At 42.2% G+C, this 27,979-nt stretch overlaps 1 protein-coding gene across 1 annotated transcript; it reads left to right on the forward strand.

The window, feature by feature from the left end:
• On the forward strand, positions 1-27,683 carry AIF1 (allograft inflammatory factor 1). Its single transcript, XM_032208620.1, has 6 exons — positions 1-203; positions 5,968-6,029; positions 17,999-18,065; positions 19,468-19,509; positions 26,536-26,698; positions 27,588-27,683. Exons 1-6 carry the CDS (start codon positions 191-193, stop codon positions 27,670-27,672), a joined length of 432 nt encoding a protein of 143 aa, XP_032064511.1. The 5' UTR covers positions 1-190; the 3' UTR covers positions 27,673-27,683.
• Positions 27,684-27,979: the final 296 nt, after the last annotated feature.

Consider the following 27,979-nt stretch of genomic DNA (forward strand, 5'->3'; position numbering starts at 1 on the left):
CTGTGGTTTCGCTGAGCAGAAAAAAAGGAAGTGGCCACTTCATATATACATGCTTACGTACTGTGCTGTCTATACAAAGAGGGACGCTTGAGAAGGGGAGCACGGAGTGGCAGTGCTGAAGAGAGCTGCGTGTCGGAATCCGGAGGGGATCACTTGGAAGACAAGGCAAAGGCGTGGAGCGAGAGAGCCAATGAATCCACAAGGTACCCAGCTGTTTGGGATCGTGGCTTTAGGGAAGCAACGCGCGCGCAGCCTCTTGCAACTCGGAGTTGAGAAAGAGAGTAGCGTTGGGAAATTAGCCACGGGGGAAAGAGAACCAGAGGGACCCAAGGGGAGAAGGAGGGAGTGGAAGGCATCGAAGAGAGGGTGAAAAGAGAATTTAGATAGCTTTTCCCAAGTAGGACCAGGGGAGGAGACAACTTTGGGTTGTGAAAGGAGGCTAACAGGAGACCCCCAAAGGCTTTCCAGGTCAGGAGGGTTTCCAGATGGCCTGCAGAACTTGAGCTGAGCAAGGGCTGGATTTCTTATCAACTCCTTGATCTGATGAACAGATATTTTTTGCAAGCCCGAAGACTAAATCATACGAAGAATGGTTGCAAGAGTTTTGTAATTAGGGAGGACATGATAGCAGTATTCCAGTATTTGAGGGGCTGCCACAAAGAAGCGGGGGTCAACTTATTTTTCCAAAGCACCTGAGGGTAGGACAGGAAGCAAGGGATGGAAACTAAACAAGGAGGGGAGCAACCAGGAATTTAGGAAAAACTTCTAAGGAGGATATCCTAAGTGAAGATAATCGACCGGTGGAAGGGCTTGCCTTCAGAAGTTGTGGGTGCTCAATCATTGGAGGTTTTTAAGAAGAACAGCCATTTGTTTGAAATGATATAGGGTCTCTTGCTTGACCAGGGGGTTGGACTGGAAGAGCTTCCTTCCAGCTTTATTCTGAATCTTTAAATCTTTGCTGGGAACTCAGCCGATAAGCCAACAATGACATCATGTTAGAACAAGCTACTGGTCAAAAGTCTCCTGACCGAGACACCGCAAGAGTCCCAGCTTCAAAAGCAGGAAACAGGGAGATCTGCAGGATGTGGTCAAAAAAGTTAACATGTCAGCCGACAGAGCTTCAATGGTTGTCAACTTGACTCATTTGAGTAGTAAGGATTGTAAGGAAGTCTTACAATCAGGGGGCTGAAGTATTTGAAGTCGCCAAAAAAGCCAGTGCAATCCTAAATTACATTAACAGAGGGATACAATCAAGATCACATGAGGTACTAATACCACTCTATAAAGCCCTAGTAAGACCACACCTAGAGTACTGCATCCAGTTTTGGTCACCACACTATACAAAGTGTTTCTAGAGTTGAGAATCTAGAAAAAGTGCAGAGAAGAGCCACCAGAATGATTAGGGGAATGTCACTGGAGACTAAAACATATGAAGAATGGTTGTAGGAACTGGGCATGGCTAATCTAGTGAAGAGAAGGACCAGGGGAAAAATGATAGCAACGTTCCAATATTTGAGGGGCTGCCACAGAGAGGAGGGGGTCAAGCTATTCTCCAAAGCACCTGAAGGCCAGACAAGGAATAATGGATGAAAACTGATCAAGGAGAGATTCAACCTAGAAATAAGGAGGAACTTTCTGACAGTGAGAACAATCGACCAATGGAACAGAAGTTGCCTTCGGAAGTTGTGGGAGCTTCATCACTTGAGACTTTGAAGAAGAGACTGGACTGCCATTTGTCAGGAGTGGTGTAGGGTCTCCTGCTTGAGCAGGGGTTAGACTAGATGACCTATAAAGTCCCTTCCAACTCTGTTAATCTGTTAATTTGTTAACCCAGCACTGCCTGTTGTATGGCTGGTCAGCTAATACGTGCGGTCAAGGACAAGGATGAAACTTAATTTTGCGCATATTAACTTATTTTTAGATTTCATTCTCTCTTTGCGCTTTATGTGTCGAATCATTTCCCACAGAAAGTAGAAAATGATAAAGTCTGCCAATCTCCAAAGAGGGACACCCCACAACTTCCAGTTCTCTACCTGCAGATTGCGGGTTGTGTAATTTCTGTCTCTGCCTTTAGCGCAAAACTCGTGTTTCTGACTTTCTAGCTTTTGCTATCTCCCTTTTATTGTTTGTACGGGGTGGATGGCCAAGACATCACTCTAAAGAGATCGTGTTTTCTCCAAGCTTCCTTCTGGGGGCTCAAGGTTTCCTTTGAACGTATCACCAAGGGTTAGTGGGGCAATTGCTGAAAATGAATATTCTGCCCTAAAGTAGCCGATGTTCTGAAACAGGTTTGACACAGTGAAAAGGAAGGAAAATAGCAGCGATGGCCCTGCTGGTGTCACCAGCGTCCAGAGGTCAAACTTGAATTTAAATATTTGAAATGTTTGCCTACTATTCAAGAATGGACACTAAAAGTAACACATTTAGCAGAGATGGCTAAAATATCAGCATATCTCAAGGAGCATTCAGATGAGAAATACAAGCTGGAATGGAGAAGATGGATTGTCTATATTCAAAATAAATATGGGACTAAGAAACTCCAGATAGCTTATGAGAGAATGAGCAAGGAATGTTACAACTGGTTTAAAGTTAGCTTTACAAAAGGGGAGTTAAAGTACAAGCGAGGAATGATCCTAAAGTTGGTTTATTTTAGAATATGGTTGTTAAATGTTTATACCCTGTATTTGCTCTGGGATGTTGGGGGGGGGATGTGGGGTTTTGGGGGGGGGAGGGAAGGTATATATTTGTAAAAACTTTTAAAACTTTTAATAAAAAAATATTTGAAATGTTGAGCTAAACTGAAAATAAAAGCAATAATCTGATTGTCAGCATTTAAGTTCACATTCAAGTTATGAAACATAAAAGTCAGCACTTCCATAATTTGCTCAGGATAGCATGAAGAAGTCCAATGCACAGCGCCTCAGTGGAGTGGAGTGGAGTGGAGTGGAGTGGAGTGGAGTGGAGTGGAGTGGAGTGGAGTGGAGTGAGGAAGGAAGGAAGGAAGGAAGGAAGGAAGGAAGGAAGGAAGGAAGGAAGGAAGGAAGGAAGGAAGGAAGGAAGGAAGGAAGGAAGGAAGGACGGACCTTTTTTATTTTGTTTTCCCGTAGCTCAAGGAAGGAGACTGATAGTCCTATAACCTACAGTTGAGCCCAAAATTCCTGTTGCTAAGCGAGGCAATTGTTCAGTGAGCTTTGCACCATTTTACGACCTTTCTTGCCACGGTTGTTAAGTGAATCACTGCAGGTGTCAAGTTAGTAAGACGATTGTTAAGTGAACCTGGCTTTCCCATTGACTCTTGCTCGACAAGTCGCAAAAGGGGATCACATGACCTTGGGACACTGCAACTGCCATAAATATGAACCAGTTGCCAAGCATCTGAATTTTTTTTTATATAAATTTTTATTTTTATTAAACAGACAACACACACACAAAACAATAAAAACAAAAAACAAAAAAAGACCAAAAAAAAGCATCATCACATACAGCATGTCGTTTGGTTACAAGTGTTTTTACATCCATATTCTCGAATAACATTTACCATCACAGATTTTTCATCTAGTATAACTAAATATCTCACTTTCATTGTACAGTATATGTTCAATTACAATTAGTATTATTTTTTCCCCAATAAATCATAATTCCCTTACATTCTTGATTGTCTATTTGATAACAGTATACCTTTATATAATCCCCATGTGATTTTTTTTTTTACCAACCATTTATATTTGTATATCACTATTTTCAATTATGCATAATTCCACCAATCCACTATCAGGTATACTTATGTTCATTATTATCCTTGTATATCATACATTCAGACAGAAATCTTATTCCTTCATTTTTCAACAAAATATTCTGAATAGTCGCTACATATATATATACCAATTTTCAATTATTCCCTTATTAAGATTATTTAACAACAAGAAGATATTAAGCATCTGAATTTTGATCACGTAGCCATGGGGCTGCTGCAAAGGCCGTGTGAAAAAGTCATAAGTCACTTTTTTCAGTGCCATTGTAAGTTTGAACGGTCACTAAATAAATAGTTGTAAGTCAAGGAGTACCTGCACCAGGTTGCTTACCTCTGCCTTTAAGGATCACCAATTGATTTAAAGCTACCCTTAAACGGTGGGACAATTTGCCACGGCCAACTTACCCTGGTCAACTCGCCACAACCAACTTGCCAACTTGCAAGAGTTACACTAATATCAAAGGAGCGATGGAAGAGTGTCATTAAATAACAGGTGCGAAAGGAGGGACAAAATGAAATGTAAATGACAAAAATTAAAACGTTTTAAAATTTATTTATAAATCATTACAGTGAATTGTTAAATTGTCCGCTGTGATTTTGTTCTGCAGCCAGTTAGCTGGGGCGAGTTGTCCCACAGCGAGTTGGCCATGATGAGTTGGCTACAGCGAGTTGGCCGTGGAGAGGTGGCTGCAATTTAGTAGGGCGAGTTTTCTCATTCCACCCCTAAACAATCTGGATATTCTCAAGGGCTCAATGGACAATCACTGTAATGATCTGTGAGAATGTGTGTGTGAGAGAGAGAGGGAGGGAGGGAGGGACGGAGGGAGGAGCAAACTAGGCAACAATCAGATGAGACACCTGAGCCCAGAGAAGCAACGTCAATTGAAAGTTCACAATTAACAACCTTTGCGCCATCCATGTGGTCATGTGATCAAAATTCAGATGTTTGTAACAAAAAGGGAATGTTAATGCATACTTTTGGTGATTATCAACTAGAAATGTCAACATCTCTTAGATTGTTTTAGATTTTAAATGGTCATTTTGTTAACACATATTAATAGATTGTTGTTTAGAGATGTTTATAAAGGTAAAGCTTTTTGGGGCCTGTGGAGAGGAGAGGTGAGAAAGATAGTAAATAACCTCTAGCTAACTATAATAATAATAAAGAAATGTTAGGAAGAGGAAATGTTAGATATCCTATTAATCGTCTTTCTTTTAGAATATGTTATAAAGATATAATGATATGGCAGATTGATTGAGACTGGGGGGAAAAATGCCAGCAGGTGGCTGTGTCCTTAAAATCTTAATTAAATGAAAATGGTGGTATAGTGATAGTAAAATATATAAATTCTAAAATATACAATTTAAACTGAATGAAATACATGTGATTAAGGAAGGAACGCACGAAATGTACTTGTAACCAATGGATACGCTTTCTACAAGAGGTAATGAAAGATGATTCTTCTTTTTTTGTGTTTTTTTCTTTAATAAAACCAATAAAAAAATTTCCAAAAAAAATTTCAGATGCTTGGCAACTGGTTTGTATTTATGTTGGTTGCTTAGCCCCTTGGTCATGTAACACCCTCCCCCCCTTTTGCAACCTTCTGACAAGCAAAGTCAATGGGGAAAACCAGATTCACTTAACAATCATGTTGAATAGAACAGAAACATAGTTGGAAGGGACCTTGGAGGTCTTCTAGTCAAGCCCCCTGCCTAAGCAGGAAAGCCTACACCACTTCAGACAAATGATCAGCCAACATCTTCCTAAAAACGTCTAGTGTTGGAAGTTTTTATGTTATTAACTGAAGAACTGATTCACTTAATAACTGGGGCAAGACATTTTGTAAAATGTGACAAAAACCTAATGAACAAATGTCTCAATTAACGACAAAAAATGTGGCCGTAAGTTGAGGACGACCTGTGGCTGTTTACAGCTTTCCCTTTTCCTCTTTGCTGTTGGGGGGTGAGGGAGTGGGGAGAATCGACGGAAAAAAACACTGAGTCAGAATATTTGGTTTAGTTCCTCTTTGATTGCCCAAGATTTACAGCAAACCAAAACCCAAGGAGAGGAACAGCTCGCCCCGTTTCTCATCAAGAAACTGCCACGAAAAGGGGAACTGTAAACACTGGATAAGGCCCAGAGGAACATGTGGGAAGAAAGGCAAAGACTTGTGGACAACTTTATATGGCTGTTAAATGTTTTCTCCTTCCCTTAGGAGGAAAGGCCTATGGGGCGTTGAAGGTTCAGCAAGAGGAGTTGTTAGATTCCCTCAACAAGGTAAGGCTCAAGTTTGTGTTTACACCACACACTATCAACCAATCATTTCTCAGCAGTGTTTCTCAATGTTGACAACTTTAAGATGTGTGGACTTCAACTCCCAGAATTCTGGGAGTTGAAGTCCACACATCTTAAAGTTGCCAAGGTTGACCCAAAGGTGTTTTTTTTTTCAAAAGGCAACTGGACTTTCTGGTTTTTCTTTGAAGACGTTACGCTTAGTGGTGGGATTTTAAAGATTTTTACTGGTTCTGTGGGCGTGGCATGGCTTAGTGAGAGTGGCTTGGTGGACGTGGCAGGGGAAGGATACTGAAAAATCCCCTTTCCCTCCCCACTGCTGTGGGAAGGAAACTGTAAAGTCTCCATTTCCACCCCACTCCAGGGCAGCCGATCAGCTGCGCAGCGAATCGATGGGGGCGGGGCCAACCAGAAGTGGTATTTGCTGGTTCTCCGAACTGCTCAAATTTTCCGCTACCGGTTCTCCAGAACCGGTCAGAACTGGCTGAATACCACCTCTGTTAGGTAAGCTCCCCTTTGGTAGAGCTAGTACGTTCAACCAAGTGTTGTGAGAGTTGTGTTGGAGAACACACAAACCAGCAGAGACACTGCAGTTTTAATAAGCTTTTACTTTTGTGGAAATAGAGGTATCAGAGTCCATCAAACAATCCAAGTCATACACGGATAAGTCAGTCAGTCATCAATGTCTTTCAGTAAAGGGATAATCCAAATAACATAGTCCAGTATCATATAATCAGTTCAGTATTCAAAGTTTGCTAACAGTTGCAAAACCTACAATAGCTCACGGCACTTCCGGATCAGCCCAGCATCTAACAAACAGAGAGAGCTAACAGTCATTCTGGCTCCCTCTTATGGCCAATTGAGGAAAACAGCACTCAAACACATTTTACAGTATGTTTAAAGCAGTGATGGGCAACCTTTTTGGCGTGGTGTGTCAAAAATCGGCAAAAAATCGAGCATAACTCGCGTTGTGTGTCACTTCGACAAAAACATAATTTTGCGCAATTTATAGTTTAAACTACAAAAATGTATAATTGCAATATATAATTGTATTTAATAAACCAAAAACAAATTATTTAACATACCTGCTTAGTAACTTCTTTGTTAAGCGCTTTTGCATGCTGAGCTATGGAGTGAGCAATGCTCAAACTTGCAGAGTTTAAATTTGTAGAGCCTTTCATAAATTTAAGGATGGAGTTAGATTGGCTCTTATAAAGGTGTAGCTTCTTGGAAATGTATTCCCTCCTTTCATCCTCACTTTTTTCCAAGAGCTGGGAATGATTAGTTTCAAAATGTCTATTTATATTCCACGTTCTGTTTACTACCGTTTCAGTACATAGAACGCAAAATGATCTGCCATTTTTTTCTATAATGCCATACATCTCGCTCCATGTCTCTTGAAAGGGTCGGCCACTGCCACTACCACTCCCTTTACTTAACCTTTGGGTGCTCCATCAGTGGGCCAGTGACAGCAGATAGAATTATAGATAGCCAATTAGGGGTTAACTAGCCTAACAAGCTAACACAACCTCCCCCTCACTTATCTCAGTTATTGTGGGCAATTACAAGTCCATGGCACCCCAATAGTTGCTGCTAATGGCGCTCACAGTTCCCGTTGGCACTCCGCTGTTCCCTGCTGTGGTGCGGTCGTAACCGACAGTCCCAGGAGTAGACTCTCTGTGCCGGCCTGACTGGAGAGAGGCGCGCACTGTTCGCGCGCTCCTCTCCTGTGGGTCCTCCCTCGCCGCGCTGATGACGTGTGTGCGCACGGCACGCACGCCTTACCAGCAGCCCCTGCGCTCAGAAAGGGGCGGCGGCGATACAGTAAGTGAGTGTGGGCGGGGGAGATCACACATCCCACCCCCACCCCCGTTCCTCCAGCACAGATTCTTTCATCCTCGGCGGCCGTGCAGGAGCCGAGGATGAATCGCATGAAATCCTGTGCGTGTCACCCCAAATGGCTACGCGTGTCAGCACTGACACGCGTGTCATAGGTTCGCCATCACTGGTTTAAAGCAACAGGTACAACATTGTTATATGAGTTATATATTGTCAACCCAACCATTAGAATTATATTCCTAACAACCCCTGGTGTCGCTTCTCATCTAAGAAGCTTCTTCAGCTCTGATTGGATGGTGGGGAATGGAAGGATTTATCCACCATCCAGTCAGAGCTGAAGAAGCTTCTTGGATAAGAAGCGAAACCTCTTCAAAGAAAAAAACCAAGAAAGTCCAGTTGCCTCTTGGAAAAAAAAAAACCTTTGGGACAACCGTGACCTGGATGACTGAGAACCTCCATAGACATTTGCCAAGGTTGAGAAACACTGATTTCGAACCTCGTGAGAGATGCTCACCTTGCCTGAACAATTCATGTTTTTGAACCCAGGAAATGGAGCTAATTGAGTAATATCCTTCATTAACAATGGTGAAGTAGGCCGCAAACACAGGAATTGTGAGTCAGACCAGGTTCAAGTCTATCTTCAGTCATGAAAGTGATTTTTGGCCCAAGACGGGATTGGCCCAAGGTCTAGTGGTGAAGGTGTTGCACTAGAAATGAGAAGGTCTGAGTTCTATTCCCCTCGTCAGTGGTGGGATTCAAAAAATTTTACTACCGGTTCTGTGGGCGTAAATTGGTGGGCATGGCAGAGGAAGGATACTGCAAAATCCCCATTCCCTCCCGATCAACTGGGACACAGGAGGCAGAGAATAGATGGAGGCAGGGCCAGTCAGAGGTGGTATTTATCGGTTCTCCAAACTACTCAAAATTTCTGCTGCTGGTTCTCCAGAACTGGTCAGAACCTGCTGAATACCACTTCTTCCCCCTCACCCAGTCACTGAAGCTCCCTGGAAGACTTTGGCCCAATCCAAACAGATTCAGTTCCTCAAAGAAATACATATGAGTCTTGATGCAAAATTCATTTTTATTACATTAGTTCTTCCCCACAAATTTAAGATTATTTTCATCCATCTTTTAACACTCCGTTTTATCCCGGAGATATGTATTGAAGTGTTCTTATCCACTAAACCGGGTCATAATTAAGAAATTTCAATCAATAAACAAAAAGAAAAGTTTTAACCTACCTCTATCAGAACCTTTTCGCCAATCGGCATTATATTTGACTTACTCACGATTTATTGTGTCTCTGAATATTTACCACATCGCTATATTGCTTCAGCAAACTCAGGTACAGATTCTTATACCAGTTTTATATTTATTTGTTTATTTACGCACAAATGCACATAATATAATCTGGAGATAAGCTTTTTTTTCTAAATTTCAGCAAACCAGATACTGTGGATTTCATCCGGTTATCTTATGTCAAAAGTTGCAGCCTTGGATTAAAACGGAGGGGAAATGAAGGTCATCCTTAGGTCCCATATTGCATTTCAATTACTGGTGAAATAATCCCATTAGTAAATACATGAGCAGAGAGATTCAAATCACAGATTGCAAAGTAAGAAACTCTGTTGCTTAAAATCTCAACTTCCACAGTCCACAATGATCAGCATATAAAGCGCCTTATCAACCATCTTGCCATTACCAGGTTTCATTTTACAGCATGAATGGTACCGTAGATTTTTCTGTAATGTTAAGAACATTGTAGGGAAAGAGCAGTGGTACAGTAGCCCATGGGAGCTGAAAATCAGAGGAATCTGGCAACAGCTTTTCCAACGAGTCAGAATGATGGAGGATTTAAACTGGAATAAGATGGTGAATAACAAGTTGGTGATTCTCAGTGGTCCAGATTATGGTTGTCCTAAAGGTGCTTTTTCAAAAGGCAACTGGACTTTGTGTCAGAGTTCCAAATAGCATCCAAAATTAAATCAGAGTCTGAGGCAAAGTATTGCTCAAAGTTCCAATTTATTAAGAGAGCCATGTTGGCACATCTGGGAAAACTCGAATCTGAAAGCTTCCAGGTTTTCCTCACCTAGTTGAAAGTTCAATATCTTCTCCCGACACCCACAAGTCCATCACATGGTCCAATGTCCCATTGCCATTCTGGCAGTTCCCCCCATCCAGTTCCAGTCAAGTGCAGAGACAAAGGATGACCATGGCTTTCTAGAAGGAATTTTGTTTCGGCTACATAGCATCTAACTCCATACAATTCCCCCTCCCATTTTCCCACAATAGAAAAAGGCATAGTAGAATAATAGAAAGTGTGGCAGGCCAAAGATACAAGAGAAATATGGCTGCAGTCCCGACACTTTGTTTTTCTTGAAGACATTTCATTTCTCATCCAAGAAGCTTCAATAAGAACTGAAGAAGCTTCTTGGATGAGAAGCGAAACGTCTCAGAGGAAAAACAAAGTCCAGTTGGCTTTTGAAAAAGATCCTTTGGGACAAAGTGGGTTTTGCAGCTACAGGTCACAGATGAGATTAGAACTACCAGATATCTGAACAGGTGAAGGAGGATATGTTGTGGCCCGCCAACAGAGCTGGCAGCAGATTCGGACAGTGAGGAGATTGTGGAGAAACATGGGCTAGTCCTGAAGTCTGGGGAACGATCTGATGAGGACTCTGCATCTGAGGCAGAGATGGGGCCAGGGCCGTCTGACAATTATCAGCTGCTTTCAGAATCGGACATCAGTGGGGCAGAAGAACAGCTGGAGCCTGTTCCCAGTGTGCACATGTGCAAAGTTGCCAAACGAAGGGAACAGCTAAGGAACAAGTGTCGACTTGGGAGTAAGGCCACAGGTGGACAGTGAATGGCCCCTCCCATAGGGAATAGAAGAGGAGGGAAAGGGGAGGGGAGTTTGCAGGAGACAATTAGTTCATTCCTGCATTCTTGCCAAGTATTGCGGCATCTGAAAGATATCGACCTGGCCACTCTCCAAGCCTGATAAAGGTCGGTAATTGTGAACTATCTTGAAAGACTGTGGGAGAGGAAAGACTTTGCTGGAGAGGAATTCGCCGCAAATTAAATAAAAGAGGTTTATCGGGACAAGGACTCAGCTTCATGCTGCTGGGGAAACCTAGGTCAGAACAGATATGGACAATTGGGAAGGACAACTAAGGAGGGAAAGAAGGACATACCGTTTAACTGTTTTGAGCAGTTATTAGAGCGAAAAACTACAACAAAAGATGTACTCTTAGACCTATGTGTCTACGAAATGTCTTTCTTCAGCATTAGAAAGAGTGGCTCTTGACCTGTCACATTTTTCCATAAAATAAATAAGTAATTTTTTTTATTTTTAAAGACATATGCTAGCAATGAAACCAAGTCTCACCACAGAAAAGTATAAGGAATCATGTGATCTACAGTGAAGAGGCTGGATTGAGGATAATTGCTAGAATCAGGAAATAAATTAAATAATGTAAATTGTTTAATTTACATTAAATAACTACATTCAACTCTAGGCAGTTGGAATGTTGATCGACAAGAGAAAGAAAGAAGCAGACAATTTACAAGTCACAATACATGTAAACTCTAATGACTACTGTTGTGAAAACAGCACACACACCCCAAAAATAATTCAAGACACCCCACAGCCAGATATTATTTGATTTTAAGGCTGTGCTTACCAGAAAGAAGACAAAAAGGAGATGTCCTCTTTTTGTTGGATAACTGGTCACCCTCTATGAAACTGATTCCAAGTTCCTTACCCACTGAAAACTGATAAGGCCCGTTGTATTTGTTAAGTTCTTTTGAAACAGCTTGAAATCTTTTGATGGCAAGTTCACACTCAGTTGTGTTGCTGAATTTTTTTTTTTATAAGATGGTTACTTTCTGTCTTCCCCTCTTCCACCCTCCACCCCAAATTCCATCCCAGTTTAAATGCCACATGAGCTCCATGTCACTTTGTGAAATGAGCTGTAGATCAGAAAAACTTGCCGTGCAAATAAAATTTGATAAGCTAGGAAAACTACAAAACTCAGAATGACGGAAGGGACCTTGGAGGTCTTCTAGTCCAGCCCCCTGCTTAAGCAGGAGACTCTACACTATTTCAGACAAATAGTTGACCCATCTCTTCTTAAAGACTTGCAGTGTTGGGGCATTCATAACTTCTGGAGGCAAGTTGATCCACTGACTAATTGTTCTAACTGTCGGGAAATTTCTCCTCAGTTCTAGGTTGCTTCTCTCCTTGGTTAGTTTCCATCCATTGCTTCTTGTTCTGCCCTCAGGTGCGTTGGAGAATAGCTTGACTCCCTCTTCTTTGTGGCAACCCCTGAGATATTGGAATACTGCTATCATGTCATCCCTGATCCTTCTTTTCATTAAACTAGACATACCCAATTCCTGTGCTGTTCATGTGTTCTAGTTTCCAATCTCCTGCAATGCGCTCTACATGGGGCAGCCTTTAAAAAGTATTCGGAGACTTCAACTCGTCCAGAATGCAGCCGTGCGAGCGATTGTGGGTGCACCTCGGTACACCCACGTTACACCTATCCTCCGCGAGCTGCACTGGCTACCGATCGGTCTCCGGATACGCTTCAAAGTGCTAGTCATAACTTATAAAGTCCTTCATGGTATTGGACCTGGGTACTTGAGAGACCGCCTGCTGCCTACTACCTCCCAAAGACCCATTAGATCACACAGGGTAGGCCTCCTCCGGGTTCCGTCTACCAGCCAATGCCATCTGGCTATGACTCGGGGGAGGGCCTTCTCTGTGGCAGCTCCGTCCCTTTGGAACGAACTCCCCGCAGAGATTCGGACCCTCACCTCTCTCCAGGCCTTCTGAAAAGCCGTCAAAACCTGGCTGTGCCGGCAGGCCTGGGGTTGATGAGTTCCCTTCCCCACTTGACTTGTGTGGCTGTGTGATTCTTGGTTGTTTTAATTACTTGTATTGTAATTTGTGTCCCCTTTCCCCCTCTGAGTTGTTCGCCGCCCTGAGTCCCTCCCGGAATAGGGCGGCATATAAATAAAACAAACTTCAACTTCATCTTTGTTGCTCTTCTCTGCATTCTTTCTAGAGTCTCAACATCTTGTTTTTATTATCATGGCAACCAAAACTGGATGCAATATTCCAAGTGTGATCCTATCAAGGCATTATAAAGTGGTACTAACACTTCACACAGTCTTGATTATATCTGTCTGTTAACTCCTCCTGATTGTAAGGGATGCAGCTGAATCTCCTGCTGTACATCTGAAATTTCTGGAAGATATGTTACATTTCTAAAAACCAGGCTTGGATTCTTCACCTCAAAGTGATGATATAAACCATGACTATATTGTGAATGCACCCACCAACACTGTTGAAATTCTAGTTTTGTCCCTGGCCCCATCTAACCTTATAGTTTAGCTGCCCCCTAGTGGCTAACATAGATTATAACACTGGGCAACCCATGAGATATTGGGTCATCATTTCAGAGAGTTTGCCTTACCAGATTCCTCACTGCCTTCAACAAGGACAGAAGAACAGCTTTCACTGGAAAAGTTGGGATATATTCAGAAATGCATCTGCCTTGAAAATAGCTCATCTATGTTCACCACCACCAAGAACATCACCAGAAAATAGCAACGATCGCTCCGGCATACTTGTTAAAAAGAGTAAAAATAATTTTGTCATGACAGCCCTCTTCAATCTGATTTCCTAATAATATTTTGATTGTTTCACTTGCTAAAGTACAAGGGAGAGGATCAAAGAGATGAATTAGATAGATAGAGGGATGGATAGATAGGTAGGTAGGAAGGTAGGTAGATTGTGGCTGGTAGGTAGGTGAATGGATAGATGTAGGTAGGTAGTAGAGGTAGTATTCAGCCAGTTCCGACAGGTTCTGGAGAACTGGTAGCGGAAATTTTGAGTAGTTTAGAGAACTGGGAAATAGGCTGGCCCCGCCCCTGCTGCCTCCCAGCAGATCTTCTTTTGTTGCCCTGCACAGGAGAACAGAGCTGGAAAGCAGGTTAGTAGAATGGGGAGGGAATGGGGATTTTGCAGTATCCTTCACCTGCCATGCCCACAAAGCCACGCCCATAGAATCAATAGTAAGAAATTTTGAATCCCACCACTGGTAGGTAGGTGGATGTATGAATGGATGGATGGATGGATGGATAAATGGCTAGAATAGAATAGAATAGAATAGAATAGAATAGAATAGAATAGAATAGAATAGAATAGAATAGAATAGAATAACAGCGTTGGAAAGGACCTTGGAGGTCTTCTGGTCCAAACCCCTGCTTAGTCTGGATAGAATAATAGGGGAGGGAGGTAGAGGGAGGGAGGGAGAGAGAGATTAAAGTTAAATGGAACAATACATCTCAATTTATATAATAATGCAATTTTATATTTGAAGAGGTCTAATATTAAGGCAGCAGCTGTGACCACATGATCCAGACCCCAAGGCTTTCATTATATGATCATACTGCCCATCTTTACTTCTTTGAACTCCCTGCCTCCGGAATGGGACAAGCCTCCGTAGCCAACCCACCCCGGACAATATACTGCAAGACAGTTCAACAATTCAATTTAAATATTAAAAATAATTAAACAACTTTAATGTTTGCCGTTCGCATTTCATTCTATCCTTCCTTTTGCATCCTTTCTTTAGTGATTTTATTCCACCAATTCTTCGATATGAAAGTAACTTTAGTCCCCTGGTGAGTTGACCACGATGAGTTGTCCTAGACCCTCCCTCCTCTCCCTATACTTTGAAATACAAGCAAGACCTTTTGTAACACAGCTAGTGATTTCAGCAGCTGGCAATGCAGCCAGCTGCATTGGAATATCAACAACGTTTTAATTGGATCAGTGGTGGGATTCAGCCAGTTTGCACCTATTCGGGAGAATCGATTGGTAACTTTCTAAGTAGTTCAGAGAACCGGTTGTTGGAAGAAATCTCCTTTGGTTTTTTTCCACTTTACAGGGCTAATCCTGTAAGGAAGGCAGGAAGGAAACATTCTAGTGTTGTTTCTAGCCTAATCTTTATTGCCCTGCTTACAGAAACTGCCTCTCCGGTTAACCCTTATTACATTGCAACAGCTAAGGCAGAGAACCCATCAACCTGAGTGACCTTGAGTTGGCCACGCCCACCCAGTCACATGACCACCAAGCCACGCCTACCCAGCTGGTCATTAGGACAGAGAACCGGTTGTTAAATTATTTGAATCCCACCATTGAATTGGATATAGTGCGACTGACCATTTTTAGGCAATCCAATTTTTTTTCTGAAGCCTCTCAAAACTTTAAAAGAATTTTTAATGACTAGTTGAGTTAAATATTAATATCTTTTTCCTGCCTAGGTTCTCCCCCAAAAAGTCTTAAATTACTGTAATCAAAAAGGATCAGGATGGGAATTGGGATCAAATTTAAGCCTTAACCCCAAAGTCTTTCCAATATATCTTGCTGCAATAAAATCAAGAAAAATAACTGAATGAAATTAAAGCCAAGCACGCCGTATTTTTCAAATGAATCAAATAATAGCTTTCTTAGCTAAACCCCTACCAGTGGGTAGTCAAAATTACTCCTGTTCTGCTTAATAATAAAAGTCAAAGTATGTTGTTGGATTGAGCTCCGAGCTTAGCGATTTGGTTGCAAATGTGTTTGTCCCCATTCGAGGAAACATCTTCAGTGCGCTTTGGATTGTTTGCAACCAAATCGCCAAACTGGGAGCTCAAACCAACAACATAAATATCAATCTGAGCTATTAACATTCAAAGAAATTTCAAACGTCAAAATATAGACACCCGATATCTTTGAAAATCTGGAAGACCATCATTCAGCCTTCATCTGAGTTAAATTAAAAGGAATCCATGTCATTTTGGGGCAGAAACAGGGGTTGGATTCAAAAAAATTAGCAACCCGTTCTCTGCCTGGTTGCTGGGTGGGGTTCCACCACAAAACTGCGGTCGACTAAAGCGCGCTCGACGAAACCACGTACCTGACGTCATCACAGTGCGATGAAAAAAGCACGCTGTGAGCGCTAAAGCTAAAATTAACCCCTAAACCTAAACCTAACCCCCCGAAACCTAACCCGAAACCTAACCCTAAACCTAACCCTAAACCTAACCCTAAACCTAACCCTAAACCTAACCCTAAACCTAACCCTAAACCTAACCCTTAACCTAACGCTAAACGTAACGCTAACCCTTAACCTAACCCTAAACCTAACCCTAACGCTTAACCTAACCCTAAACCTAACCCTAACCCTTAACCTAACCCTAACCCTAACCCTAACCCTAAACCTAAACCTAACCCTTACCTTAACGTGAATTGGCTTGCTTTCAAAGTGCTTTTTAAAGCGCCCTTTTTTCTTCGTGGTCGCTGTTGTCGCGCTACTGATGACGTCAACGCCGCGCTTTAATCGGACGCGCTTTAGTGGACCGCGGTTTTGTTGTGCCACGGCTGGGTGGGTGGGTGTGGTCACAGCGGGCATAGCCTACTTGGCCTCCTGCACCAGAGCAGGGAGGCATTTGCACCCTCCCCAGGCTCCAGAGGCTTTCCTCGAGTCTCCGGGTGGGTGAAAACTGCCTCTCCCCAGGCACCAAGCCCATTTCCAGACTTCTGGAACTTCCAGGAGGCACATTTTTTGCCCTCCACACAAGCCCTGTACTTACCTGGCATTCAAAATGGGCTGCGTGGAGGCTCCTGGGAGGGGTGGGGCAGCGCGGGCAGGGCCAGCCAGTCCTTGTAAGTACTGTTTCGGCAAACTAGATGTAAAATTAGCATCTGGTTCCCCCGAACTGGTCCGAACCGGCTGAATTTCACCCTGGGCAGAAATACACATTTAAATCACCATGTTACAACTCTACTACCAGAGCCATGTTCCGTTTTTATTCAGTATTTATTCAACTTCATTCAGAATGCAAAGAGGGTGGTTTTGGCTAAGAACCATATCCAAGCCACCATATCTTTGCATCTACTAAAGCAACATTTCTCAACCTTGGCAGCTTTAAGCTTTGTGGTTATCAATTCCCAGAATTCTGGGAGTCATGCTGGCTGGGGAATTCTGGGCGTTGAAATCCACATAGCTTAAAGCTGCCAAAGTTGAGAAACACTGTCTTCAGAGTTCAAGCAAAATTACTCCCAATTAAGTATGAATGGAATTGGGTCTCAATGGTCTTAACACGTTCAATAAATGAGAATAGAGCTGGAAGGAACCATGGAGGTCTTCTATTCCAACTCCTGCTCAAGCAGGAGACCCTATACCGTTTCAGACAAGTGGCTGTTCAGTCTCTTCTCAAAAACCTCCAGTGATGAAGCACCCATAACATATGAAGGCAAAGCTGTTCCATTGGCTATAATTGTCCTTACTGTTAGGAAGTTTCTCCTTAATTCCAGGCTGTTTCTCTCCTTGATTAGTTTCCATCCATTGTTTCTTGTCTGGCCCTCTCGTGCTTTGGAGAATACGATTACCCCCTCCTTTTTGTGGCAGCCCCTCAAATACTGGATGGGTCTTAAGATAGGCCATCATTTTCCCATTAGGACATATTGGATGCTATTCTCACCCTCAAACTGCCTCTTTGCATTGTTGAGTCTTAAGATAGGGCATCATTTTCCCATTAGGACATATTGAATGCTATTGTCAGTGTTCCAATTATCATGTAGAATTAAATCAGAGTCCAAGGCAAAACGATCCTTAAAGTACCAATTTAATGAAGCAGAGATCTTAGCACATTGCTGTGGAATCCCAATTCTTGAAATTACATCAGAATCCCACCCAGTTAAAAGTTCATGATCTTGTCCCCACACCCACAAATCCATCACATGGTCCAATCTTCTTCTTCCACGCTGTCATCTCCACCCAGCTGCTTCCGGTCAAGTGTAAAAGTGCAGAGACAAAAGATGACCTTGGCTTCTAGAAAAGAATGACAACAATACATTCCACAATCCTACTTCTTTCTATTCCCCCCTCCCAACTACTAATGAAAAAGCATAATGAAATAAAGAGAAAGTGTGGCAGGCCAAAATTCTAAAAGGAATATAATTGTAGGCCTGACAGCTATTCTCACCCTCAAACTGCCTCTTTGTGTTGTACTCCACACTAAACTACTTTTTTTTTCTCTCTGGCCTTCTACAGGAATTCTTGGAGAGCCCAAAATACAGCACAGATGAAGACCTTGCTGAAAAACTGGAACTATTTAAAAGTGAGTGCCATTGGTGGCGGACCTGAAGTAATGGAAAGGGTGGAATGGAATATTGCAGCTTGGCAGAGTAGAACAGATCTACTCCTAAATGATAAGAGGGTCAGTAAGAGGGGCCCAAGAGGCCATCTATGCTAAAACTGTCTACAACACAGTCCTTTCAGCAGTACTGTCAGGCATGCCTCATTCAGTATCCAAGAAAGAAAAATCCCAGCTCTATTTGGATAGAGATAAAGGTATTTTTACTGGACACGAAATGAAAGCAGCTAAAGTGAAGCAAGATCTGAGGTGAAAAAGCGCGAACGTGTACCTATCAATTGTTTACCCAGGACCCTCCCCCTAGTTACCTCAACCCAATGTCCAATCTGCAACTCCCAAAGGTGTCATGTGGGGTGCATTTTCAAGTGGCCTCATTCAGCTGATATGCAGAGACGGTTGACCTTGACCAGGCCCAAACACGAGCCATCAGCATGTGCAGAAGATGGTGAGAACAAAACTCCCTTCACGATAACTCCTCCAGCACCTAGCAAATGCCACGAGGCCCCACCCTCCCCCGTTACTATGGCAGCCGATAACAAGCAAGCAAAGTAGAGGCTGACAAGCCCCAAGAAGGCTCCACACTCATTTTACACACTCTGGTTCAGGGGACTCTGAGGATATAGATAAACCTCCAATGGCCTCAATGCCTCTGAGAGAACTCACCACCAGATGACTGCAAAGAATATAAATCCTTCCATTCCCCGTCATTCAGTTAGAACTGAAGCAGCTTCTTGGATGAGAAGCAAAACTTTTCAAACAAAAAAAACTCAAGAAAACCCAGTGGCCTTTTAGAAAAGCATTTTTGAGGTACTCCCCATAAAGGAAATGAACAGGCTATGCCCAAGGTCTGTGTGTGTGTGTCTGTGTGTGTGTGTGTGTGTGTCAAATGCATCATCAGTCTGGAGTCCTTATGCCCAGGGGTGGGATTCAGCCAGTTCGGATCAGTTCAGATGAACCGGATGCTAATTTTATATCTGGTTTGCCGAAGCGGTAGTTGCAAGGACTGGCTGGCCACGCCCCACCTCTCCCAGGAATCTCCACGTGGCCCATTTTGGATGCCAGGTAAGTGCAGGGCCTGTGCGGAGGCTCTGGAAGGGACAAAAACGGGCTTCCCGGAAGTCTGCTAAAATGTTTCTGCCCCTGAAAGTGACCTAAATCGAGCCCCACTCCCCAATGTCAGTTGACTCTTATTGGGTGCTATTTTGCACTGGTTGTTAGTAGATCAGATTCTTATGTATAGATAAAATGGAATAAACTCACAACACTTTTGTTCTTATGTTCTTATGTTACCCCAATTGCCCAAAATTGGAATTTATGATGGTTTGGATAAATTTATAATATGCTCTTGACCTTCTTTCTTTTTCAGAGAAGTACATGGAATTTGATCTCAATGCACAAGGTGATATAGGTAAGTGTTACCGACAGATGAGATTCACACTAATCAAGGCAGAAATATTTTTCTATCTACACCATAATCTTTCTACTCCGTGAATGATACAGACCATAAATAGCCGCACAGAAATATGTTAAGATTGTTTTCTCGCCTATACCCCCTAACAACTCCTCCAGTTCTCAGCCAAGATATTTAAAGTTAATCACCATTTTAAAAATGAAATTGCCACCTCATCTACAAAAATATAGATTTAGAAATTTAGTGTAAAAACGAACTGGTCAATCTTTTCAGTTTCCATTTGATATTATTTCTTCATCTATCTGCTGTTTTGTAAAAACAGCCCTTACATCTTCAGTTTTTAAATATTTAAAGCATAGTCAAACATATGTCCTCTTAAAGTAAACACTTCTAAACTCATTAAAAAAAATATGTATGAATAGGCATTTTGGTCTGCGTGTTGAATGGGGTGCTGTGTTACTAAATCTGGAGGTGCAGAATTAGAATGCTGTATTCTAATCCAAAACTTAATTCAGGAAATAGAGGTTGGCTCAAATCCATTTCTATCACATTTTTAAAACAATGGGCTAATTTATATTTATACTTATATAACTGTTGTAAAAAAATGGAAGTCATTTCTTTATAATCTTTCTTTTCTTTGATTTTTGCATTTTTGTCTTTATTCTCTGTTTCCTTCCCCCCCCCCCCCACTATTTTTATTCTAAGCATTACTTCTTGTTAGGTTTTTTTTAAATTTTGTTTTCAAAATTCTAATGAAGTTTATCTTTAAAAAATTAAAAGAATGAAGTCCTCAGATATCCTGCTTTATCCATCATTCTTGTTAATAATAAAGTGCCACAGTAAAATAAGGCTGTTTTTTGCTGAATTTTGCCTCCCCAGCCCCCAGGAGTACTTTATAAGCCTCCTAAAGGCTATGCATGCCATTTTTTTTTGACAGAAAATGGGCCCGTTTTCACAAAAATGGGCAATTTTTTGCCCATTTTGGGGGTGCACCCCCCCCGATCACTCTGCAATCCTCCTAAAGGCTATTCATGCCTTTTGGGGGGGGGAATGGGGCCGTTTTCGTGGGGAAAGGGCCATTTTTGGGAGGTTTGCAGAGTACAAAAACTTTTTTTTTAATTTGCCTCTTCAAAACATTGGTGCATCTTATACCCCAAAGAATATGGTAAATTTTCACCCAATTTGGGGTGGGGAAGGTGCCCATTATACTCCAAAAATACGGTATTCCAAAGGTTGACTTTTCTGGTCAAAGCGTTGCAGGGTTAACACCATGACACTACAACCGCCATAGGTGCAGGCCAGTTACTGGTGTCTGAATTTTGATCACATGGCCATGGGGATGCCACGATGGTTGTAAATGTGAAAAACGGTCATAAATTACTTTTTTTCAGTGCGGTCGTAACTATGGTTCCTAAACAAATATATACATGAATTTAACTAACTTCATTCTCCAGGGTGCTGAATAAACAGCTTCCCTTGCATGTGTTCCCCACACCGGAAATCAATGAACGCAATTCTTGCTTGCCTTCTGGCCTAGCCACATTTTATTGATTCGTGAGAGTTGGGACTTAATTTGCCATTCTTTTTAGCCCTCATTTGGATGAAAATGTTTGAAAACACAGGCTGTGTTGGGAAACCAAGCTGCCTTCTGGACTCAATTGCTCTAGGTCAGGAGTGTCAAAATTGATTTCATTGAGGGCTGCATCAGGGTTGTGTTTGACCTTGGAGGAGTGGGGGGGGGTGGCCAAGGTGGGCGTGGCCAGCTTGAGATCACTCGTGTCAGGGGCATCCCTGGCGGCCTGAGCACTTTGCCAGCAAAAACAAGCTCCTGAGCTCTGTTTTCGGCTGGTATGGCCTCCTGCAACCCTTTGCCAGTGAAAACGGAGCTCGGGGGGCACACGTGGCCATTACCAGCTCTGTTTTTGGCTGGGATGGCCTCCTGCAACCCTCCAACTTCTGTTTCTGCTGGCAGAGGCACGGCGGGCTGGTCCTTCGCTTTTTCCAAAGAAGTCCCGCAGGCCAGATCTAAGCCTTTAGTTTGACACCCCTGATCTAGGTGGAGCTTGAATATTACCCTCTTTCCCCCAAAATAAGCCCTCCCCGGATAATAAGCCCAATCAGGGCTTTTGAACAGATGTGCTAAATTAAGCCCTCCTCTGAAAATAAGCCCTCTCCGAAAATATTGCAGGTGACCGCGCTCACTGCCTCCTGCACCTCAAAAATAATAAGACCTCTCTGTAAATAAGGTCAAGTGCTTATTTCAGGGGTCAAAACAAAATAAGACCCTGTCTTATTTTCGGGGATACACAGTAGTTCAACCAGTTTGTAACACTTACCAATTGTCCTTGGCTTATGATGGTAACTAAGCCCAGAATTACGGTTGTTAAGTCTTGCTGATTGTTAACTGGATCGTCACGTGTCTGACCCAATTTTATGACTTTTTTTGCTGTGGTCGTTAAGTGACTCACCATAGTCATGGACATAAACCATGGTCCTGGACATAACCTGTTTCAACTCCTCCCCTCGGAATGCCGCTATAGGATTGTTGTTGTTGTTGTTTTAGTGTATGGCACATGTTAGCCTGGGATCATTGAGGTGGCTGGCTTACTCTGTGATAGGCATTTTTTCCCGGCGATGTTACCTTTTACCCGCAGGATGCCTGAATGCCAGTAGGCAGTAGGGGGAGGCTCCTTTCTTGCCCCTACCCAGTTTCTTTGCTCACAGGAATCAAGCTGCCAACCTCGGCAGTGCGCAGAGGCAGCATCTCACCATGTGAGCCACTAAGTCCCCCCTCCACTATAGGGTATTATATGCCAAAACAACTGTACACAAGAGCAGTATTTTGCTCACATGCCATCATTCTGATGAACACTTAATCCTCACAGTACTGTCTTATATTTAAGTTTATTCATCTATTTTGTCTGACTGTTTTTTATTATTATTATTATTCGCAACAACAGAATTGTATCACAGCGGCCAGTTATTTCGCTGGATTTGGCATTGATTACTAGTCAGGCCCCACCCAGGGGCCAGGACGTCGTAATGTATTTTCGTAATATGCGTGCAGATCCGAGCAGTGCGGATTTTGTCCATTTTTAACTGTTTTAAATGTAATTCCAGTGCTTTTGGAATAGCACCCAGTGTGCCAATTACCACTGGAATTACCACTGCTGGTTTGTGCCATAATCATTGAATTTCGATTTTTAAGTCCTGGTATTTTGCGATTTTTTCATATTCCTTCTCATCGACCCTGCTATCACCTGGTATTGCGATGTCTATGATTGTAACCTTATTTTTCTCAACCAGTGTGATGTCTGGTGTATTATGCGCCAGTATTTTGTCCGTTTGTATGCGAAAATCCCACAAGATCTTGACCTTCTGATTTTCGGTGACTTTTTCAGGCTTATGTTCCCACTAGTTTGTTGCTGTTTTAATATTATAATTTTTACACAAATTCCAATGGATCATTTGTGCTACTGAATTGTGCCACAATTTATAATCAGTCTGCACAATTTTTTTACAGCAGCTGAGTATGTGATCAACAGTTTCATCAGCTTCTTTGCAAAGTCTGCATTTGGCATCATCAGAGGATTTTTCGATTTTGGCCTTAATGGCATTTGTGCGGATAGCTTGTTCTTGCACAGCCAGGATTAGTGACTCTGTTTCTTTCTTTAATGTACCTGCTGTTAACCATAACCAAGTTTTTTCACTGTCCACTTTATCTTTTATTTTTTCCAGAAATTGGCCATGCAATGCTTTGTTCTGCCAACTCTCCATTCTTGATTTTATCATATCTTTTCTGTATTCTTGTTTCGTCTATTGGACTTTCAATAGATTTTTGTTCTTTACTTCGATTAATAGATGTTCTTGACTTTCTTTTAAATAATTAGCCAGTGCATGTTTTTCTTCTTCAACTATTTGCTTCATTTGCAATAATCCTCTGCCACCTGATTTTCGGGGCAGGTATAGTCTATCAGTATCACCACGTGGATGTAAACTGTAGTGCATTGTCATTAGTTTCCTGGTTTTTCGGTCCAAAATGTCCAAATCAGCTTGTGTCCAGTTAACTATGCCAGCTGTGTATCTTATAACTGGTATTGCCCAGGTATTTATGGCCTTGATTGTATTTCCACCATTCAATTTAGATTTCAAAATTTTCCTAACTCTGTTGGTGTACTCTCCCCTGACAATAGTTTTTACTTCTCCATGCTTGATATTATCCAACTACAGAATGCCTAAGTATTTTGTAGGCTTCATTTCCGCTGCATTTAATTAGTTGGCCATTGGGCATTTCAAACCCCTCACATGTAGTTATTTTGCCCTTTTTATGGATACAGTGGCGCATTTTTCCATGCCAAACTGCATTGAAATATCGGTGCTGAATACTCAGACTGTGTTTGTCAGTGATTGGATTTCTATTTCTGACTTTCCATAGAGTTTTAAATCATCCATATATAATAAATGTGAATTTTTTTTCAGGTTCTTTGGCTGTTTGGTAGCCTAATTTCATTTTTTTAAAGATTACTGATAGTGGGATCATTGTGATGATGAAGAGAAGAGGTGAAAGTGAATCACCCTGGAAAATTCCTCGCTTGATATTAACCATTCCGTAGATCTCATTCCCTACTGCCAACTCAGTTCTCCATTGTTTCATCGCCTTTTCAGTAAAGGATGTAATATTTTTGCTAATGCCAGTTGTTTCTAAGCATTTTATGATCCAACTATGTGGCAATGAGTTGAATGCCTTTTTGTAATCAATCCAGACCATATTCAAGTTCGTTTTTCTGTTCTTACAATTTTCTAATATCATTTTATCACTTAGGAGCTGATCTTTTGTGCCCCTGCTCCTTCTTTTGTTGCCTTTCTGCTCTACTGGCAAGATGTTGTTTGTTTCCAAATAATCCATCATGTTATCTGCAATAATGCCTGTGAGTAATTTGAAGGTTGTTGGCAAGCATGTTATTGGTCTGTAGTTTTCAGGTGTTGTTCCTTTAGTTGCATCTTTCTGAATCAAGTATGTTTTTCCAGTTGTCAACCATTCATCAATTTGGCCCTTTTGTAAAATTTCATTCAGTTGCCTGGCCAATATTGCATGTAAACTGGTCAGATATTTGAGCCAGAAACCATGTAATTGGTCCTTTCCAGGTGATGTCCAATTCTTTACCTTTTTTACTCGATTTTTGACCATCTCAGTTGTTATTTCTAATACTTGCATTTGTTTGTTGCCAATGCTTTTCTCAAAGTCATGTATCCACTTTGCTTCCTTATTGTAGTCCTTTGCATTTTCCCACAGTTCTTTCCAGAATTCAACTGTGGCCTGCTTTTCTGGTTTTTCACTTTTGGTGTCACCATTCACATTAAGACTTTGATAAAAACGCCGTTGGTCTGATCGAAATTGCTGATTTTGTTTATATTGGATGATTCGTGCCTCATATCTTTCAATTTTTCTAGGTGTTGCTGTTATCTGCTGTTTTACAATCTCTACAGCTTCATTGATGTTTCTTGTATCCAATCTATATCTTCTGATTAGCTGATCTATGATTTTGTTGTTTTTAAGCCGTTGCTCATGCCTGTTCTTTAAGTTACTAGCATCTGCCCTTAATTTTTTGACTTTTTGTTCTAATCGGATTTTCCACTTTGGCTTTGATGCTTTTTCCGTTGTGTGACTAGGTGCTTTGATTTTAATGTCTAGTTCTTTAATGACTATTACAGCTGCACTGTACATTAACTGATTCGTTTCCAAGATGGATCCTGGTTTGATTGTTGAAAGCACTGCATTAACTGTTTTCATAATAGGGGCCAAAATTTTCTTAGGCACAGTTTTTAATGATGGTAAACGTTGCCTTTCCTCATTAGACAGAAAATGCTCCATGATTTTGTCCTTCAATTCTTTTTGTTTTTGATTTAGTTCATCAGTTGGTTCAATGATATCTGGTTCTAGTGGTAGTGTTGTTATTTCCTCCCCGACATTTTCTTCTGGGAGTTCTACTACAATGTCTTTAATTGTGTCTTGAATATTGGTTGTTTCTGCTTGTTTTTTATTTTTGCAAATTGCCTGAATTTCCTCAAGTTCAACTTCACTAAACACTTTATTCAGCCGAGGTGGCGCAGTGGTTAAATGCAGCACTGCAGACTACTTCAGCTGACTGCAGTTCTGCAGTTCGGCTGTTCAAATCTCACCGGCTCAGGGTTGACTCAGCCTTCCATCCTTCCGAGGTGGGTAAAATGAGGACCCGGATTGTTGTTGGGGGCAATATGCTGGCTCTGTAAACCGCTTAGAGAGGGCTGAAAGCCCTATGAAGCGGTATATAAGTCTAACTGCTATTGCTATTTATTCCGTATAATAAATCACCTTTGATCTGCTAGTTGTTGTTCACTAACATTTGAATCTGGATATTGTTGTTTCCATAATCCATACATTCGCTTTAAACAGCCTCTTTTTTCTGGCTATGAGTTGTAATAACAGGCCATTATGGCACGATTTTCATCTGCACTATATTTTTGTCGTTTTGTTGGCTGGTCCACTTGTAGCCCACTTGTCGACGGATGTCTAGGGCAGTGTTTCTCAACCTTGGCGACTTGAAGATGTCCGGACTTCAACTCCCAGAATTCCCCAGCCAGCATTCGCTGGCTGGGGAATTCTGGGAGTTGAAGTCCGGGCATCTTCAAGTCACCAAGGTTGAGAAACACTGGTCTAGGGACCCCAACATCCACCGCGGCCCTTGTTGTTGTTGTTGTTGTTGTTGTTATCCTTTTCATCTTCTCTGCTATCCCCTTATTGGTGTCATTGATTATTATTATCATTATTATAAATAATAATCATTATTATTACTCTGTTGCTTTGTATGTACAGTGGGAGCTTCTGCACCTGAGACAAATACCTTATGTGTCTAATTACACTTGGCCAAATAACTTCTAGTGCATCCTATCCTATCTTTTCTTTTTTTAGAAGCTGGTGTGTTTTGTATACCTATTATCTTCCTTTTTACTGTGGTTCATTCTTGTCCCTCCTGTTCCTTGAAGATATCATGGCTCTGAAGCGGATGTTGGAAAAGTTGGGTGCAGCCAAGACCCACCTAGAACTGAAAAAAATGATCACTGAAGTCACAGGAGGGATGAGAGAAACCATCAACTACCGTGACTTTGTCGCTATGATGCTGGGAAAGCGATCAGCTATCCTTAAAATGTAAGTATTTATTTATTAAATCTATTAACCGCTCATTTTACCACAAGGTAACTCTGGGCGGTTTACAATAACGCATAAGCTGGTGGACCAGAGAGGTGGTACGAACACTGTATATTTCGATTTCAGTAAGGCATTTGGCCAAGTAGGCTACAGCCTAATTCTTATTAAGTTAGAAAAATGTGGAATAGACAGCATCACCACCAGATGGATTTATAACTGGCTGACAAACCACACTCAATGTGAAGTCCTTAACGAAACCAGAGCAGCTGCACAGTCCGCGCACACGCACACCGGGAAGAGGATATTCTAGTTTCCGGCATGCGCATGCCAGAAACCGGAAGACCAGGTGGCTGGCGCACAGGCGCTTGCCGGAAACTGGAAGATCTTCACACACACACACACACACACACACACACACACACCACTCCTGTTTCGGCACTCAGTGCCGAAAAGGTTCGCCAACACTGGTATAGGGTCTCCTGCTTGAGCAGGGGATTGGAGTAGATCTCCAATGTCCCAACTCTGTTATTCTGTTATTATCCCTCACAGTGGATCATGAGGACTAGGACTGGTGGCAGTTGTAGTTGGGCAGCCCAGTCATTTCTCAAGTTGCCATGATTCCTACCAGGCTAGCATTTGAACTGGCAGAAAGTAGGGGTCTCTGCAGAAGTTGGGAATCTGTGGAGGGATCTCTGAGGCGAACAGGTTAGCAATGATTCTCTGACGCTAGTTATTTAAACACACACACAAACGCGCGCGCACACACACACACACACAACCTCTACTATTCCTTTTGTAATAAAGTTGTAACAACTTTTCATTTCGAAGAGGAAGAGACTCAGGGAAAATGAAAAGAACCTTCTGTGAATTCCTATTTTTTTTCCTGCAGAATTTTGATGTACGAAAGCATGAAAGAGAAGGAAGAGCTTCCAAAAGGGCCTGCTCCAAAGAAAACAGTGGCAGACCTTCCTTAACCATTCCCCAGGAATAGAAGAATCATATTGTCTCCGTCTCTCTCTTCCCCCCTCCCCCTCTCCCTCCCCCTCCCTCTCTTTCTCCCTTCCTCTCTCTCCCTCCCCCTCTCCCTTCCTCTCTCCCTCCCTCCTTCTCCCTCCCCTCCCTCCCTCCCCCTCTCTCTCCCTCTCCCATCCCTCTCTCTCTCCCTTCCTCTCTCTCCCTCCTTCTGCCTCCCCCTTCCCCCTCTCCCTTCTTCTCTCTCCCCCTCCCGTCCCTCTCTCTCTCCCTTCATCACTCCCACTCCCACACTCTCCCTTCCCCTCT

Source organism: Thamnophis elegans, chromosome 2, assembly GCF_009769535.1.
Source record: "Thamnophis elegans isolate rThaEle1 chromosome 2, rThaEle1.pri, whole genome shotgun sequence".
NCBI lineage: Eukaryota > Metazoa > Chordata > Lepidosauria > Squamata > Colubridae > Thamnophis > Thamnophis elegans.

Excerpts from the sequence above, each read along its gene's own strand:
- AIF1 (XM_032208620.1), top strand. Across the intron at positions 6,030-17,998 it reads TGTTAGATTCCCTCAACAAG|GAATTCTTGGAGAGCCCAAA; the intron begins GTAAGGCTCAAG and ends GGCCTTCTACAG. Across the intron at positions 18,066-19,467 it reads AAAACTGGAACTATTTAAAA|AGAAGTACATGGAATTTGAT; the intron begins GTGAGTGCCATT and ends TTTCTTTTTCAG.